The sequence below is a fragment of the Danio rerio genome, chromosome 7, assembly GCF_049306965.1.
Source record: "Danio rerio strain Tuebingen ecotype United States chromosome 7, GRCz12tu, whole genome shotgun sequence".
NCBI classification, from domain to species: domain Eukaryota; kingdom Metazoa; phylum Chordata; class Actinopteri; order Cypriniformes; family Danionidae; genus Danio; species Danio rerio.
Genome location: NC_133182.1, coordinates 5,323,912 through 5,341,982, shown reverse-complemented (window position 1 = coordinate 5,341,982; position 18,071 = coordinate 5,323,912). Strand labels below are relative to the sequence as shown.

The following is an 18,071-nucleotide window of genomic DNA, read 5'->3' as shown; positions in this document are numbered from 1 at the left end:
TGGAGCTGCGCACATTCCCACGTTCAGTTCATTGTTAGTGAATCCGAACGTGAGCGATTCTGAGCGTGAAACCTGGTATACGCAAAAGTTTGTGCGCGTACACAGCGTTGATATACGAGGCCCCTGATCTACATCAGATTCATTACCACATATGAACATGGCACAAATCAGAAAAGGTCTGCTAATGAGTAAGAGGGTGTTTGTAGTATGAGCCAGTGCAGAATTATGACGCGTGTCAATACAAAATAATACAAAAGTCACAAACATTCACAAATCGCAGACATCAGATCTACAGCAGATTTAATAGCACATATGAACCTGGCACAAACCAGAAAAGAAAAGATCAGATCAGATTTAATTGAGTTTGTGCTGTTCACACTGTCAACAGATCCACGTCACATATGGAGGAAAAGTATGTGTCTGTCAGTGGAGAATACAGCTGTAGAGGAGAGAGATCAGACATCAGTGCTGCTGTTACACTGACTGATCATATTAACGTCTCTTTAATGCTGGTTTAACATCAGTATTTTCTCACACTAATATTGTTGATCAGCTGGAGTAACTTTACATGCTCAATCCATCTGAAGTTCCTCCATACACCCTGGTTTGTGGAAAAACTGCTGTGTTGAGCAGACACTGAGTTATTATCAGTCATTTATTTATTCTTTATAATGTGCTTTAAAAGGAAAAGGTTCAGCTTCTTATATTTCTGAAAGGTTTCAGATATTGATGACATTAATGAACAATCCCCATTAAAGCAGATCTACAGACACAAACTAAAGTTAGAAAACACACATAAAATTTACAGTTATTTTCACTGAAGCTGTTTGACTCATTTCATGTTTCTGTCTTTCTCCTCAGCTTTACCCAGACCGACATTAACTGTGACACCAGACAGTGCTGTATTCACTGGAGAGACAGTCAATCTGACGTGTGTGATTGAGTCTGATCACAGTGACTGGACATATGAGTGGTATAAAAACAGTGTAAAGTTACAGTCTGATGGTCATTACACTGTAAACAGAGACACTCTCACTATCAGAGGAGCTGCTGAGTCTGATCAGGGTCGATACAGGTGTAAAAGAGAAATGGATCAACAAACAAGCTCTTCTGTTTATCTCTCTGTAAAGGGTGAGTTTAATATTATTGTCCTCACAAACACTATAATTCCACATCCAGTCAAAATAATAAACAGAATTAAATTTAAAAAAAGACACAAAAGCTTCTGTGTTTTAGTAACTCTACTATTACAGAGCTGAATACAGTCACAGTTCAGTTATTAATGAGAGGAAAAGCTGCATTTTCAGACTCTCTGGACTGACAATACACCTGTGAGTGAACAGAAACACTCAACTCAAGTTGTTGTCGAGTCATTCTGAACTGATTCATGTCTCATGGATAAAAACTAAACGAATTGCCTATAATTACACAAAATTAAGGTTTAAACACAAAATAAGGGTGACAGCACATTAAATATGGCTAAGCCAGAAAGACACAACTGAGTATCGAGGTTTAATGATTAATAAATAAAATTAAATAAAGACAGCGGCTAGATTAGGTAGGAGTGGGAGAAAAAGTTTCAATGCATCCCATATGTTTCTTCAATCTTTAAATTAGATCACAATGATGCAGGCCTGCAAAGACACATTAAGAAATAATGAATGAATGAATGTCTGTCTCTCAAATTGCTCTAATATCCGACATTTTAATATTAAATCTAGAGCTTGTTCATCCTGAATAATCATGTTTATGATGGCAGTACTGACATTACAATCATTAAACAAACGTACTGTAGGTAAAATTAAGGAACAAATTCTACCAAATGAAATTCATTTCAAATAGATCATTAGTCCAAGAAACACAAAAGAATTTGTTTATGGCCGTCCGCTAGCCTACTCAATTGTGCGGTGACGATTTGTTTCACTCTGTGGAAAATAAGGATTTAATTAATGCTTTACTGTAATTGTTGTATCACAGAACTCTGTCATATTTGCAGATTATAAAGATATGTAATTATTTCTAAGATTATGTCTTGAGTATCTGATTTTTCACTGGTGCTGATGTGCTTTATTGTTTCCCGCCTGGTGACTTCTTTAGGAAATAATGCTCGTAGTAGACGTCACAGGATAATTGATCATGCATCGTGTAGTCTGGAACATTTGTTACCCACAGCAAGTCAAGATTTTATCAAGAGGAAAGAAAAAAAAACACATAATCTGACACAGTGACTTTCAGAACCGACAACAAACATTGTGTGATCTGACCGGGGCTTAAGGAGAGAATTTATTTAAGAGCGAAAAAATAAATAAAAAATCTCAGCCTAAAGCTGCACTTATTCATCCCAGTCATAATTTACTAACCCAAATCAAAAATGTTGAGACAGCATGGAAAACACAAACAGGAAAAAAAAAAGTTATTTCCAGATGTATTTGACTGGTTTGCAAACAATACAACAAACATGATTTAATGTGTTCCTCATGATTTTTATTGTTGTTGTTTTTTTTTTTTTTTTTTTGTTTCTTTAAAATAAACACATTACCATTTTGCTTGCAACACATTTCACTTATTATTGTCGAACATTTCTTTAATTTTGTCACATATCTGTTGGCAAACTAATGATCCTCTGCCCATCTTTGCTCCTAAAGGACTAGACCTTTCTTGGATGCTGCTTTTGTACTAAATCATAATTACAATCACCTGTTGACCTCACCTGTTTCAAATCACATCATTATTCAACCTTTTACCTGATTTCCAGCCCTAAACTGCTCCCATCACTACTGTTTTAAAATGTGTTCAAGAACCAAAACTGGAATCTGTGTTTATTTGGGGGAAAAACACAATAAAAATCATGAGGAACACATTAAATCATGTTTGTTTTATTGTCTGCAATAAAATACAAATCAAAAGTAAATTTAGAAATCACTAGTTTCTTTTCTTTATTTGTGTTTTCCATTCTGTCCCAACTTTTTCTGATTTGGGGTTGTATAAAAGGACAAAGACAATCTAATTCAACCCCATTTCTGATGTTACACCAAATACCAAAACTTTTGTTAACTATATGTTATGCCCTTAAAGTAATAAACAAAAACATAATTAAAAAGACTTGAGTGAGTTCATTACAGACGAGCTTTGACAATGAAGAGAATGGCGTGACTTACAGATGCTGCTGTTAAATGAGTTGCTGAAGTCTTCAGTGTGTTGAAGCTCATTCAGATTCAGCTGCTCCTCATATCAGCTTGTAGTTGGAGGTCTTCAGCTCTCCTTCTTCATTCTGCTTTCTGTGGAGAGTCAGAGGTGTTAGAGGACCAGAAAACACTGACAGGACTAAACTCATGACAACAACAGAGCAAATATTGAGATATCAGATTAAATATTGAAAATTAGACAATAAACTGGTGTTGATAAACATGTTTCTGTCTTTCTCCTCAGCTTTACCCACATCTACAGTGACACCAGACAATCCAGTATTCACTGGAGAGACAGTCAATCTGAAGTGTGTGATTGAGTCTGATCACAGTGACTGGACATATGAGTGGTATAAAAACAGTGTAAAGTTACAGTCTGATGGTCATTACACTGTAAACAGAGACACTCTCACTATCAGAGGTGTTAAGACTAATGAGGGTTCATACGAGTGTAAAGGACTCATAGCTGGAAGATCAGTCTCAACACAACCAAGTTCTGTTCATATATCTGTTATGAGTGAGTTGAATATCGTTTTCTTACAAAATAAAACCATTTGAATAACTATTTTAAAAGCTTATGATATTCACAAATTATGACAGTAGTGTGATGCGAGTTAAACACCATGTAGCAACAGGGATGAATATAAACACTGATTTAATTTGATCAGTAAACATTTTATTTGTTGTAATCAACAATGTATAGTTTTATCCCATGAAGTGGTTTAGAGTTCATAACATCATGACAATGTTTTCTCATCAATATTTCCTCATTAATGCAGCGAGACCAAAGCCTGTAGTGAAGGTGAGTCCAGATCAGCGAGTGTTCACTGGAGAGACAGTCACTCTCACATGTGACATACAGACAGGAGGAAACATTCAGTGGATCAAATACAGCTGGATTAAAGATGGAGACACTCACAATCAACACAGAACAACATCAGCAGCAGAGTTGAGTTTCAGAGCTGATTCTGTATATTACAGTGGTCGATACAGCTGTAGAGGAGAGAGATCAGACTCACAGAGATCAGACATCAGTGCTGCTGTTACACTTACTGTATCAGGTGAGGCTTCACATTCACATCTCTACAATCATCATCATCATCATCATCAGTATTTGTGGCTCAATGCTTTTCTAATGCACTATAGCTCTATAGCAGATTTTTTAAGTGTTATTTCTATTTTCACAATTTATTAATTTTTATTTGTGCATTCACTAAACCTCCTGCAGTTTCCGCTCAAACTCTAGTTTGGTAAACACTGATTTATAGGATATAAAATGTGCAGAGATCAGTTTTCTTGATTCTGGATTAGAGAACGTCTTAAATGCTTAAAAAATAGACATTTGCCTTTGTGTTCTTAAAATTTTCCCTATATAATTAACCTCATCAGCACAGATCTAATTAAACAGAGTTGTTTGAGTCACTTTATGTTTCTGTCTTTCTCCTCAGCTTTACCCATATCTACAGTGACTGTGACACCAGACAGTGCTGTATTCACTGGAGAGACAGTCAATCTGAAGTGTGTGATTGAGTCTGATCACAGTGACTGGACATATGAGTGGTATAAAGACAGAAACAGAGTAAAGTTACAGTCTGATGGTCGTTACACTGTAAACAGAGACACTCTCACTATCAGAGGAGCTGCTGAGTCTGATCAGGGTCAGTACTGGTGTAGAGGACAGAGATATGGAAGACCAAACTCATCACAATCAAGCTCTGCTGTTTCTCTCTCAGTGACAGGTGAGTCCAACATTAGTATCCTCATAAACTCTCTTCATGATCACATATCCAGTAAAGAAGCTGCAGCTTTTTAATAAAGAGCAATACATGTTGTTCTCCTGATTTACTCTCTAATGTCTTTTAAATTTAAATACACTCATTACTGAATCTGAATTCTACACTGGACTGGTCCATTCTGAACTATTAGTAGGGATGCTCCGATCAGGATTTTTGCAGCCGATACAGAGTACTGATTCCTTGTCATGGTGATCAGCCGATAAAGAGTAATAAAGCACATTTTCCCTCTAAGTATGAATCTTAAGAGAAGATCTCGTTTTACCTAAGAGAACACATTTAGGATGCTGCATAAAATACCTTAAACACATCTCCATTACCCATTTAGGTGTGAACATGTCGTGGCCAGAAGCAGCTTAACAAAAAAAAAATTCATCCAATAATTTTACTCTGGCTTAGTCCCTTATTTATCAGGGGTCACCACAGCGAATAAACTGCCACAGAAAATAATAAAACACAGATAGAATTATTGCTGAGAAAAATTACAAACAAAATAATTTGGAAACACTGCAAATGATGGAAGAAGAACATGTCTCAATCTAGAAAAGTTTAGAGTGCATTATGCATTTAGAGTTTTGATGCATAAGAAGTTAAAATGCACATCTGTAAATCTCATACGCTAAAAGGAAATAGGCCTATAAACTGAAGGACTCATCAGATCGGTCTCAACACGATCATCTGCTGTTTCTCTCTCAGTGATGGGTGAGCTGAATCATTCGTCTTAACATTTCAATCATTTAGGGCAGTGCAACTGGCCTCAAGTCAAAATCAAGTTTAATTCTGACAGTGAAGACAGTGATGGTTTTTAATAATTGAGGACTTTTTTTGCTGTTTTTAGGGGCCAAGCACCGTAGGTGCGTAGGCACCTATAGCTTTCGTTAGTGTTCTTATTATTATTATTAGGGGCCAAGCACCGTAGGTGCGTAGGCACCTATTGCTTTCGTTAGTGTTCTTATTATTAGGGGCCAAGCACCGTAGGTGCGTAGGCACCTATTGCTTTCGTTAGTGTTCTTATTATTAGGGGCCAAGCACCGTAGGTGCGTAGGCACCTATTGCTTTCGTTAGTGTTCTTATTATTATTATTATTATTATTATTATTATTATTCTTCTTCTTCTTCCGTTTCTTCCGCCGGATTTGAATGGCAGCCCATATAGGCGTATGCGGGAAAGTTGTATAATTTGGCACAATGATAGAGGCCAGTATTAACATTAATCAGGCCAAATATGAAGTCTCAAAGTCAAACTCTCTAGCGCCACCACTTGTCCAAACTTTCACGTATGTTTATCATGATAACTTTTGAACCGAATGGGCTACAATCAAAATTCTTTTTTCCTCTGATTCCTTGGCTCAGTCCGATTCAAACCCACCCTATGACGTCATTTTCCGTCATGAATTTTTTCGCGCTATTGTAAATTTTTCGAAAAACCTATTTGATCGAACTCGTCCTAGGCCGTGTCTCCGATTTTCACCAAAATTGAATCACATGATCTACAGACCATGCCAACCAAAAGTTATGGAATCCAAGTTGTTTAGACCAACCGTTTTCGTTTAACTTACGAACTAATTTAACGTAGAACTTGCAAAAATGGACTTGAGGCGATATCTCCGTAACGCATTCACCGATTCACACCAAACTTGGTGTGTGTTATGACAACTAGGGTCTAAGAATAGTTGCGGAGTTTCGGCGCACTGCCCCCTACTGGTCCGGAGATACTAAAAACTTGCTTTTTGGCTTATAACGTCTCAACCTTTCGTCCGAAACTCATGAAACTGGTCTCATTATATCCGGCAGAGCATGCCGAGTCAAATGATGTCTGATTTTTACAGGTCAGCCATTTTGGGCGTCGCCCATTTCGATTTTTGGCCAAAAATGCTATATTTTACCAACACATTCACATATCATTACAAAACATGGTATGCATCTTCAACCCCATGCCCTGAAAGTACTCAAAAACGTCTGGAGCAGCGCCACCTTATGGCCAATAGTGCTTGGCCCCTTAATTGCTGCTTGCAGCTATATTTATTATTATTATTATTATTCTTCTTCCGTTTCTTCCGCCGGATTTGAATGGCAGCCCATATAGGCGTATGCGGGAAAGTTGTATAATTTGGCACAATGATAGAGGCCAGTATTAACATTAATCAGGCCAATTATGAAGTCTCAAAATCAAACTCTCTAGCGCCACCACTTGTCCAAACTTTCACGTATGTTTATCATCATAACTTTTGAACCGAATGGGCTACAATCAAAATTCTTTTTTCCTCTGATTCCTTGGCTCAGCCCGATTCAAACCCACCCTATGACGTCATTTTCCGTCATGAATTTTTTCGCGCTATTTTAAATTTTTCGAAAAACCTATTTGATCGAACTCGTCCTAGGCCGTGTCTCCGATTTTCACCAAAATTGAATCACATGATCTACAGACCATGCCAACCAAAAGTTATGGAATTCAAGTTGATTAGACCAACCGTTTTCGTTTAACTTGCGAACTAATTTAACGAAGAACTTGCGAAAATGGACTTGAGGCGATATCTCCCTAATGCATTCACTGATTCACACCAAACTTGGTGAGTGTTATGACAACTAGGGTCTAAGGTTAATTGCGGAGTTTCGGCGCACTGCCCCCTACTGGTCTGGAGATACTAAAAACTTGCTTTTTGACTTATAACGTCTCAACCTTTCGTCCGAAACTCATGAAACTGGTCTCATTACATCCGGCAGAGCATGCCGAGTCGAATGATGTCTGATTTTCAAAGGTCAGCCATTTTGGGCGTCGCCCATTTCGATTTTTGGCCAAAAATGCTATATTTTACCAACACATTCACATATCATTACAAAACATGGTATGCATCTTCAACCCCATGCCCTGAAAGTACTCAAAAACATCTGGAGCAGCGCCACCTTATGGCCAATAGTGCTTGGCCCCTTAATTGCTGCTTGCAGCTATATTTAGGGGCCAAGCACCGTAGGTGCGTAGGCACCTATTGCTTTCGTTAGTGTTCTTATTATTAGGGGCCAAGCACCGTAGGTGCGTAGGCACCTATTGCTTTCGTTAGTGTTCTTATTATTATTATTATTATTATTATTCTTCTTCTTCTTCTTCTTCTTCTTCTTCCGTTTCTTCCGCCGGATTTGAATGGCAGCCCATATAGGCGTATGCGGGAAAGTTGTATAATTTGGCACAATGATAGAGGCCAGTATTAACATTAATCAGGCCAATTATGAAGTCTCAAAATCAAACTCTCTAGCGCCACCACTTGTCCAAACTTTCACGTATGTTTATCATCATAACTTTTGAACCGAATGGGCTACAATCAAAATTCTTTTTTCCTCTGATTCCTTGGCTCAGTCCGATTCAACCGCACCCTATGACGTCATTTTCCGTCATGACTTTTTTCGCGCTATTTTAAATTTTTCGCAAAACCTATTTGATCGAACTCGTCCTAGGCCGTGTCTCCGATTTTCACCAAAATTTAATCACATGATCTACAGACCATGCCAACCAAAAGTTATGGAAATCAAGTTGATTAGACCAACCGTTTTCGTTTAACTTGCGAACTAATTTAACGTAGAACTTGCGAAAATGGACTTGAGGCGATATCTCTGTAACGCATTCACCGATTCACACCAAACTTGGTGTGTGTTATGACAACTAGGGTCTAAGGTTAATTGCGGAGTTTCGGCGCACTGCCCCCTAGTGGTCCGGAGATACTAAAAACTTGCTTTTTGGCTTATAACGTCTCAACCTTTTGTCCGAAACTCATGAAACTGGTCTCATTACATTCGGCAGAGCATGCCGAGTCGAATGATGTCTGATTTTCACAGGTCAGCCATTTTGGGCGTCGCCCATTTCGATTTTTGGCCAAAAATGCTATATTTTACCAACACATTCACATATCATTACAAAACATGGTATGCATCTTCAACCCCATGCCCTGAAAGTACTCAAAAACGTCTGGAGCAGCGCCACCTTATGGCCAATAGTGCTTGGCCCCTTAATTGCTGCTTGCAGCTATATTTATTATTATTATTATTATTCTTCTTCTTCTTCTTCCGTTTCTTCCGCCGGATTTGAATGGCAGCCCATATAGGCGTATGCGGGAAAGTTGTATAATTTGGCACAATGATAGAGGCCAGTATTAACATTAATCAGGCCAATTATGAAGTCTCAAAATCAAACTCTCTAGCGCCACCACTTGTCCAAACTTTCACGTATGTTTATCATCATAACTTTTGAACCGAATGGGCTACAATCAAAATTCTTTTTTTCTCTGATTCCTTGGCTCAGTCCGATTCAAACCCACCCTATGACGTCATTTTCCGTCATGACTTTTTTCGCGCTATTTTAAATTTTTCGAAAAATCTATTTGATCGAACTCGTCCTAGGCCGTGTCTCAGATTTTCACCAAAATTAAATCACATGATCTACAGACCATGCCAACCAAAAGTTATGGAATTCAAGTTGATTAGACCAACCGTTTTCGTTTAACTTGCGAACTAATTTAACGTAGAACTTGCGAAAATGGACTTGAGGCGATATCTCTGTAACGCATTCACCGATTCACACCAAACTTGGTGTGTGTTATGACAACTTGGGTCTAAGGTTAATTGCGGAGTTTCGGCGCACTGCCCCCTAGTGGTCCGGAGATACTAAAAACTTGCTTTTTGGCTTATAACGTCTCAACCTTTCATCCGAAACTCATGAAACTGGTCTCATTACATCCGGCAGAGCATGTCGAGTCGAATGATGTCTGATTTTCACAGGTCAGCCATTTTGGGCGTCGCCCATTTCGATTTTTGGCCAAAAATGCTATATTTTACCAACACATTCACATATCATTACAAAACATGGTATGCATCTTCAACCCCATGCCCTGAAAGTCCTTAAAAACTTCTGGAGCAGCGCCACCTTTTGGGCAAAAGTGCTTGGCCCCTTAATTGCTGCTTGCAGCTATATTTATTATTATTATTATTATTATTATTATTCTTCCGTTTCTTCCGCCGGATTTGAATGGCAGCCCATATAGGCGTATGCGGGAAAGTTGTATAATTTGGCACAATGATAGAGGACAGTATTAACATTAATCAGACCAAACATGAAGTCTCAAAATCAAACTCTCTAGCGCCACCACTTGTCCAAACTTTCACATACGTTTATCATCATAACTTTTGAACCGAATGGGCTACAATCAAATTTCTTTTTTTCTCTAATTCCTTGGCTCAGTCCGATTCAAATGCACCCTATGACGTCATTTTCCGTCATGAATTTTTTTGCGCTATTTTAAATTTTTCGAAAAACCTATTTGATCGAACTCGTCCTAGGCCGTTTCTCCGATTTTCACCAAAATTGAATCACATGATCTACAGACCATGCCAACCAAAAGTTATGGAATTCAAGTTGATTTGACCAACCGTTTTCGTTTAACTTGCGATCAAATTTAACGAAGGACTTGCGAAAATGGACTTGAGACGATATCTCCGTAACGCATTCACCGATTCACACCAAACTTGGTGTGTGTTATGACAACTAGGGTCTGAGGTTACAGGCAGAGTTTCGGCGCACTGCCCCCTAGTGGTCCGGAGATATAAAAAACTTGCTTTTTGGCTTATAACATCTCAACCTTTCGTCCGAAACTCATAAAACTGGTCTCATTACATCCGGCAGAGTATGTCGAGTCGAATGATGTCTGATTTTCACAGGTCAGCCATTTTGGGCGTCGCCCATTTTGATTTTAGGCCAAAAATGCTATATTTTACCAACATATTCACATATTATTACAAAACATGGTATGCATCTGGCACATTAATAGAGGACAGTATTAACAATAATCATACCAAATATGAAGTCTAAAAATCAAACTCTCTAGCGCCACCACTTGTCCAAACTTTCACGTATGTTTATCATGATAACTTTTGAACCAAATGGGCTACAATCAAAATTCTTTTTTCCCCTGATTCCTTGGCTCAGTCCGATTCAAACGCACCCTATGACGTCATTTTCCGTCATGAATTTTTTTGCGCTATTTTAAATTTTTCGAAAAACCTATTTGATCGAACTCGTCCTAGGCCGTTTCTCCGATTTTCACCAAAATTGAATCACATGATCTACAGACCATGCCAACCAAAAGTTATGGAATTCAAGTTGATTTGACCAACCGTTTTCGTTTAACTTGCGATCAAATTTAACGAAGGACTTGCGAAAATGGACTTGAGACGATATCTCCGTAACGCATTCACCGATTCACACCAAACTTGGTGTGTGTTATGACAACTAGGGTCTGAGGTTAACGGCAGAGTTTCGGCGCACTGCCCCCTAGTGGTCCGGAGATATAAAAAACTTGCTTTTTGGCTTATAACATCTCAACCTTTCGTCCGAAACTCATAAAACTGGTCTCATTACATCCGGCAGAGCATGTCGAGTCGAATGATGTCTGATTTTCACAGGTCAGCCATTTTGGGCGTCGCCCATTTTGATTTTAGGCCAAAAATGCTATATTTTACCAACATATTCACATATTATTACAAAACATGGTATGCATCTGGCACATTAATAGAGGACAGTATTAACAATAATCATACCAAATATGAAGTCTAAAAATCAAACTCTCTAGCGCCACCACTTGTCCAAACTTTCACGTATGTTTATCATGATAACTTTTGAACCAAATGGGCTACAATCAAAATTCTTTTTTTCCCCTGATTCCTTGGCTCAGTCCGATTCAAACGCACCCTATGACGTCATTTTCCGTCATGAATTTTGTCACGCTATTTAAAATTATTCGAAAAACCTATTTGATCGAACTCGTCCTAGGCCGTTTCTCCGATTTTCACCAAAATTGAATCACATGATCTACAGACCATGCCAACCAAAAGTTATGGAATTCAAGTTGATTAGACCAACCGTTTTCGTTTAACTTGCGAACTAATTTAACAAAGAGCTTGCGAAAATGGACTTGAGGCGATATCTCTGTAACGCATTCACCGATTCACACCAAACTTGGTGTGTGTTATGACAACTAGGGTCTAAGGTTAATTGCGGAGTTTCGGCGCACTGCCCCCTAGTGGTCCGGAGATACTAAAAACTTGCTTTTTGGCTTATAACGTCTCAACCTTTCGTCCGAAACTCATGAAACTGGTCTCATTACATCCGGCAGAGCATGCCGAGTCGAATGATGTCTGATTTTCACAGGTCAGCCATTTTGGGTGTCGCCCATTTCGATTTTTGGCAAAAATGCTATATTTTACCAACACATTCACATATCATTACAAAACATGGTATGCATCTTCAACCCCATGCCCTGAAAGTACTCAAAAACGTCTGGAGCAGCGCCACCTTATGGCCAATAGTGCTTGGCCCCTTAATTGCTGCTTGCAGCTATATTTATTATTATTATTATTATTATTCTTCTTCTTCTTCTTCTTCTTCTTCCGTTTCTTCCGCCGGATTTGAATGGCAGCCCATATAGGCGTATGCGGGAAAGTTGTATAATTTGGCACAATGATAGAGGCCAGTATTAACATTAATCAGGCCAATTATGAAGTCTCAAAATCAAACTCTCTAGCGCCACCACTTGTCTAAACTTTCACGTATGTTTATCATGATAACTTTTGAACCGAATGGGCTACAATCAAAATTCTTTTTTCCTCTGATTCCTTGGCTCAGTCCGATTCAAACCCACCCTATGACGTCATTTTCCGTCATGAATTTTTTCGCGCTATTTTAAATTTTTCAAAAAACCTATTTGATCGAACTCGTCCTAGGCCGTGTCTCCGATTTTCACCAAAATTGAATCACATGATCTACAGACCATGCCAACCAAAAGTTATGGAATTCAAGTTGATTTGACCAACCGTTTTCGTTTAACTTGCGAACTAATTTAACGAAGAACTTGCGAAAATGGACTTGAGGCGATATCTCTGTAACGCATTTACCGATTCACACCAAACTTGGTGGGTGTTATGACAACTAGGGTCTAAGGTTAATTGCGGAGTTTCGGCGCACTGCCCCCTAGTGGTCCGGAGATACAAAAAACTTGCTTTTTGGCTTATAACGTCTCAACCTTTCGTCCGAAACTCATGAAACTGGTCTCATTACATTCAGCAGAGCATGCCGAGTCGAATGATGTCTGATTTTCACTGGTCAGCCATTTTGGGCGTCGCCCATTTCGATTTTTGGCCAAAAATGCTATATTTTACCAACACATTCACATATCATTACAAAACATGGTATGCATCTTCAACCCCATGCCCTGAAAGTACTCAAAAACGTCTGGAGCAGCGCCACCTTATGGCCAATAGTGCTTGGCCCCTTAATTGCTGCTTGCAGCTATATTTATTATTAGGGGCCAAGCACCGTAGGTGCGTAGGCACCTATTGCTTTCGTTAGTGTTCTTATTATTATTATTAGGGGCCAAGCACCGTAGGTGCGTAGGCACCTATTGCTTTCGTTAGTGTTCTTATTATTATTATTATTATTATTATTATTCTTCTTCTTCCGTTTCTTCCGCCGGATTTGAATGGCAGCCCATATAGGCGTATGCGGGAAAGTTGTATAATTTGGCACAATGATAGAGGCCAGTATTAACATTAATCAGGCCAATTATGAAGTCTCAAAATCAAACTCTCTAGCGCCACCACTTGTCCAAACTTTCACGTATGTTTATCATCATAACTTTTGAACCGAATGGGCTACAATCAAAATTCTTTTTTCCTCTGATTCCTTGGCTCTGTCCGATTCAAACGCACCCTATGACGTCATTTTCCGTCATGACTTTTTTCGCGCTATTTTAAATTTTTCGAAAAACCTATTTGATCGAACTCGTCCTAGGCCGTGTCTCAGATTTTCACCAAAATTGAATCACATGATCTACAGACCATGCCAACCAAAAGTTATGGAATTCAAGTTGATTAGACCAACCGTTTTTGTTTAACTTACAAACTAATTTAACGTAGAACTTGCGAAAATGGACTTGAGGCGATATCTCTGTAACGCATTCACCGATTCACACCAAACTTGGTGTGTGTTATGACAACTAGGGTCTAAGGTTATTTGCGGAGTTTCGGCGCACTGCCCCCTAGTGGTCCGGAGATACTAAAAACTTGCTTTTTGGCTTATAACGTCTCAACCTTTCGTCCGAAACTCATGAAACTGGTCTCATTACATCCGGCAGAGCATGCCGAGTCGAATGATGTCTGATTTTCACAGGTCAGCCATTTTGGCCGTTGCCCATTTCGATTTTTGGCCAAAAATGCTATATTTTACCAACACATTCACATATCATTACAAAACATGGTATGCATCTTCAACCCCATGCCCTGAAAGTACTCAAAAACGTCTGGAGCAGCGCCACCTTATGGCCAATAGTGCTTGGCCCCTTAATTGCTGCTTGCAGCTATATTTATTATTATTATTATTCTTCTTCTTCTTCTTCTTCCGTTTCTTCCGCCGGATTTGAATGGCAGCCCATATAGGCGTATGCGGGAAAGTTGTATAATTTGGCACAATGATAGAGGCCAGTATTAACATTAATCAGGCCAATTATGAAGTCTCAAAATCAAACTCTCTAGCGCCACCACTTGTCCAAACTTTCACGTATGTTTATCATCATAACTTTTGAACCGAATGGGCTACAATCAAAATTCTTTTTTCCTCTGATTCCTTGGCTCAGTCCGATTCAAACGCACCCTATGACGTCATTTTCCGTCATGACTTTTTTCGCGTTATTTTAAATTTTTCGAAAAACCTATTTGATCGAACTCGTCCTACGCCGTGTCTCCGATTTTCACCAAAATTTAATCACATGATCTACAGACCATGCCAACCAAAAGTTATGGAATTCAAGTTGATTAGACCAACCGTTTTCGTTTAACTTGCGAACTAATTTAACGTAGAACTTGCAAAAATGGACTTGAGGCGATATCTCTGTAACGCATTCACCGATTCACACCAAACTTGGTGTGTGTTATAACAACTAGGGTCTAAGGTTAATTGCGGAGTTTCGGCGCACTGCCCCCTAGTGGTCCGGAGATACTAAAAACTTGCTTTTTGGCTTATAACGTCTCAACCTTTCGTCCGAAACTCATGAAACTGGTCTCATTACATCCGGCAGAGCATGCCGAGTCGAATGATGTCTGATTTTCACAGGTCAGCCATTTTGGGTGTCGCCCATTTCGATTTTTGGCCAAAAATGCTATATTTTACCAACACATTCACACATTACAAAACATGGTATGCATCTTCAACCCCATGCCCTGAAAGTACTCAAAAACGTCTGGAGCAGCGCCACCTTATGGCCAATAGTGCTTGGCCCCTTAATTGCTGCTTGCAGCTATATTTATTATTATTATTCTTCTTCTTCTTCCGTTTCTTCCGCCGGATTTGAATGGCAGCCCATATAGGCGTATGCGGGAAAGTTGTATAATTTGGCACAATGATAGAGGCCAGTATTAACATTAATCAGGCCAATTATGAAGTCTCAAAATCAAACTCTCTAGCGCCACCACTTGTCCAAACTTTCTCGTATGTTTATCATCATAACTTTTGAACCGAATGGGCTACAATCAAAATTCTTTTTTCCTCTGATTCCTTGGCTCAGTCCGATTCAAACGCACCCTATGACGTCATTTTCCGTCATGAATTTTTTCGCGCTATTTTAAATTTTTCGAAAAACCTATTTGATCGAACTCGTCCTAGGCCGTGTCTCCGATTTTCACCAAAATTGAATCACATGATCTACAGACCATGCCAACCAAAAGTTATGGAATTCAAGTTGATTAGACCAACCGTTTTCGTTTAACTTGCGAACAAATTTAACGTAGAACTTGCAAAAATGGACTTGAGGCGATATCTCCCTAACGCATTCACCGATTCACACCAAACTTGGTGTGTGTTATGACAACTATAGTCTAAGGTTAATTGCGGAGTTTCGGCGCACTGCCCCCTAGTGGTCCGGAGATACTAAAAACTTGCTTTTTGGCTTATAACGTCTCAACCTTTCGTCCGAAACTCATGAAACTGGTCTCATTACATCCGGCAGAGCATGCCAAGTCGAATGATGTCTGATTTTCACAGGTCAGCCATTTTGGGCGTCGCCCATTTCGATTTTTGGCCAAAAATGCTATATTTTACCAACACATTCACATATCATTACAAAACATGGTATGCATCTTCAACCCCATGCCCTGAAAGTACTCAAAAACGTCTGGAGCAGCGCCACCTTATGGCCAATAGTGCTTGGCCCCTTAATTGCTGCTTGCAGCTATATTTATTATTATTATTATTATTCTTCTTCTTCCGTTTCTTCCGCCGGATTTGAATGGCAGCCCATATAGGCGTATGCGGGAAAGTTGTATAATTTGGCACAATGATAGAGGCCAGTATTAACATTAATCAGACCAAACATGAAGTCTCAAAATCAAACTCTCTAGCGCCACCACTTGTCCAAACTTTCACGTATGTTTATCATCATAACTTTTGAACCGAATGGGCTACAATCAAAATTCTTTTTTCCTCTGATTCCTTGGCTCAGTCCGATTCAAGCCCACCCTATGACGTCATTTTCCGTCATGAATTTTTTCGCGCTATTTTAAATTTTTCGAAAAACCTATTTGATCGAACTCGTCCTAGGCCGTGTCTCCGATTTTCACCAAAATTGAATCACATGATCTACAGACCATGCCAACCAAAAGTTATGGAATTCAAGTTGATTAGACCAACCGTTTTTGTTTAACTTGCGAACTAATTTAACGAAGAACTTGCGAAAATGGACTTGAGGCGATATCTCTGTAATGCATTCACCGATTCACACCAAACTTGGTGTGTGTTATGACAACTAGGGTCTAAGGTTAATTGCGGAGTTTCGGCACACTGCCCCCTAGTGGTCCGGAGATACAAAAAACTTGCTTTTTGGCTTATAACATCTCAACCTTTCGTCCGAAACTCATAAAACTGGTCTCATTACATCCGGCAGAGCATGTCAAGTCGAATGATGTCTGATTTTCACAGGTCAGCCATTTTGGGCGTCGCCCATTTCGATTTTTGGCCAAAAATGCTATATTTTACCAACATATTCACATATCATTACAAAACATGGTAAGCATCTGGCACAATGATAGAGGACAGTATTAACATTAATCATACCAAATATGAAGTCTCAAAATCAAACTCTCTAGCGCCACCACTTGTCCAAATGTTCATGTATGTTTATCATGATAACTTTTGAACCAAATGGGCTACAATCAAAATTCTTTTTCCCATTGATTCCTTGGATCAGTCCGATTCAAACGCACCCTATGACGTCATTTTCCGTCATGAATTTTTTCGCGTTATTTTAAATTATTCGAAAAACCTATTTGATCGAACTCGTCCTAGGCCGTTTCTCCGATTATCACCCAAATTGAATCACATGATCTACAGACCATGCCAACCAAAAGTTATGGAATTCAAGTTGATTAGACCAACCGTTTTCGTTTAACTTGCGAACTAATTTAACGTAGAACTTGCAAAAATGGACTTGAGACGATATCTCCGTAACGCATTCACCAATTCACACCAAACTTGGTGTGTGTTATGACAACTAGGGTCTAAGGTTAATTGCGGAGTTTCGGCGCACTGCCCTCTAGTGGTCCGGAGATACAAAAAACTTGCTTTTTGGCTTATAACGTCTCAACCTTTCGTCCGAAACTCATGAAACTGGTCTCATTACATCCGGCAGAGCATGCCGAGTCGAATGATGTCTGATTTTCACAGGTCAGCCATTTTGGGCGTCGCCCATTTCGATTTTTGGCCAAAAATGCAATATTTTACCAACACATTCACATATCATTACAAAACATGGTATGCATCTTCAACCCCATGCCCTGAAAGTACTCAAAAACGTCTGGAGCAGCGCCACCTTATGGCCAATAGTGCTTGGCCCCTTAATTGCTGCTTGCAGCTATATTTTTATGTTGTTTTCTGTTTGTCTTTCTGCCGTGGTGTTAAGACTTGGGAACTTTCATGACATGTGAAATGTAAAGCTGCAATAGCAACCTTATGATTTACATAAATATTTATAATATTGTTTAAAATTAACCAAAATTTTCAGTGTTAA

At 39.1% G+C, this 18,071-nt stretch overlaps 1 protein-coding gene and 2 long non-coding RNA genes across 12 annotated transcripts in view; 1 reads left to right on the top strand and 2 right to left on the bottom strand.

The window, feature by feature from the left end:
* The window catches only part of LOC141375273 (uncharacterized), a 256,688-nt gene that overhangs the window by 220,824 nt on the left and 17,793 nt on the right, over nucleotides 1-18,071 (bottom strand). For both annotated transcript variants that reach the window (XR_012383043.1, XR_012383044.1), the window contains exon 4: nucleotides 3,159-3,278. This is a non-coding gene — a long non-coding RNA (uncharacterized lncRNA). The remainder of the gene's footprint in view (nucleotides 1-3,158; nucleotides 3,279-18,071) is intronic.
* Nucleotides 1-18,071, top strand: part of LOC565813 (novel protein containing immunoglobulin domains) — a 39,675-nt gene that overhangs the window by 8,780 nt on the left and 12,824 nt on the right. For 2 of the 9 annotated variants that reach the window (XM_073907947.1, XM_073907948.1), the window contains exons 3-6: nucleotides 862-1,131; nucleotides 3,430-3,702; nucleotides 3,965-4,246; nucleotides 4,634-4,924. In XM_073907947.1, the coding sequence (XP_073764048.1) occupies nucleotides 862-1,131; nucleotides 3,430-3,702; nucleotides 3,965-4,246; nucleotides 4,634-4,924 (1,116 nt within the window). Of the gene's footprint in view, nucleotides 1-861; nucleotides 1,132-3,429; nucleotides 3,703-3,964; nucleotides 4,247-4,633; nucleotides 4,925-18,071 lie in introns of those variants that run through there. The other 7 variants (XM_073907949.1, XM_073907950.1, XM_073907954.1 and 4 more) reach the window with 6 other exon arrangements.
* LOC141375278 (uncharacterized) lies at nucleotides 13,475-17,226 on the bottom strand. The gene is made up of 3 exons (XR_012383051.1): nucleotides 16,584-17,226; nucleotides 15,592-15,650; nucleotides 13,475-14,665 (listed from the first exon to the last, which is right to left on the bottom strand). It is a non-coding gene; the product is annotated as an uncharacterized lncRNA (long non-coding RNA).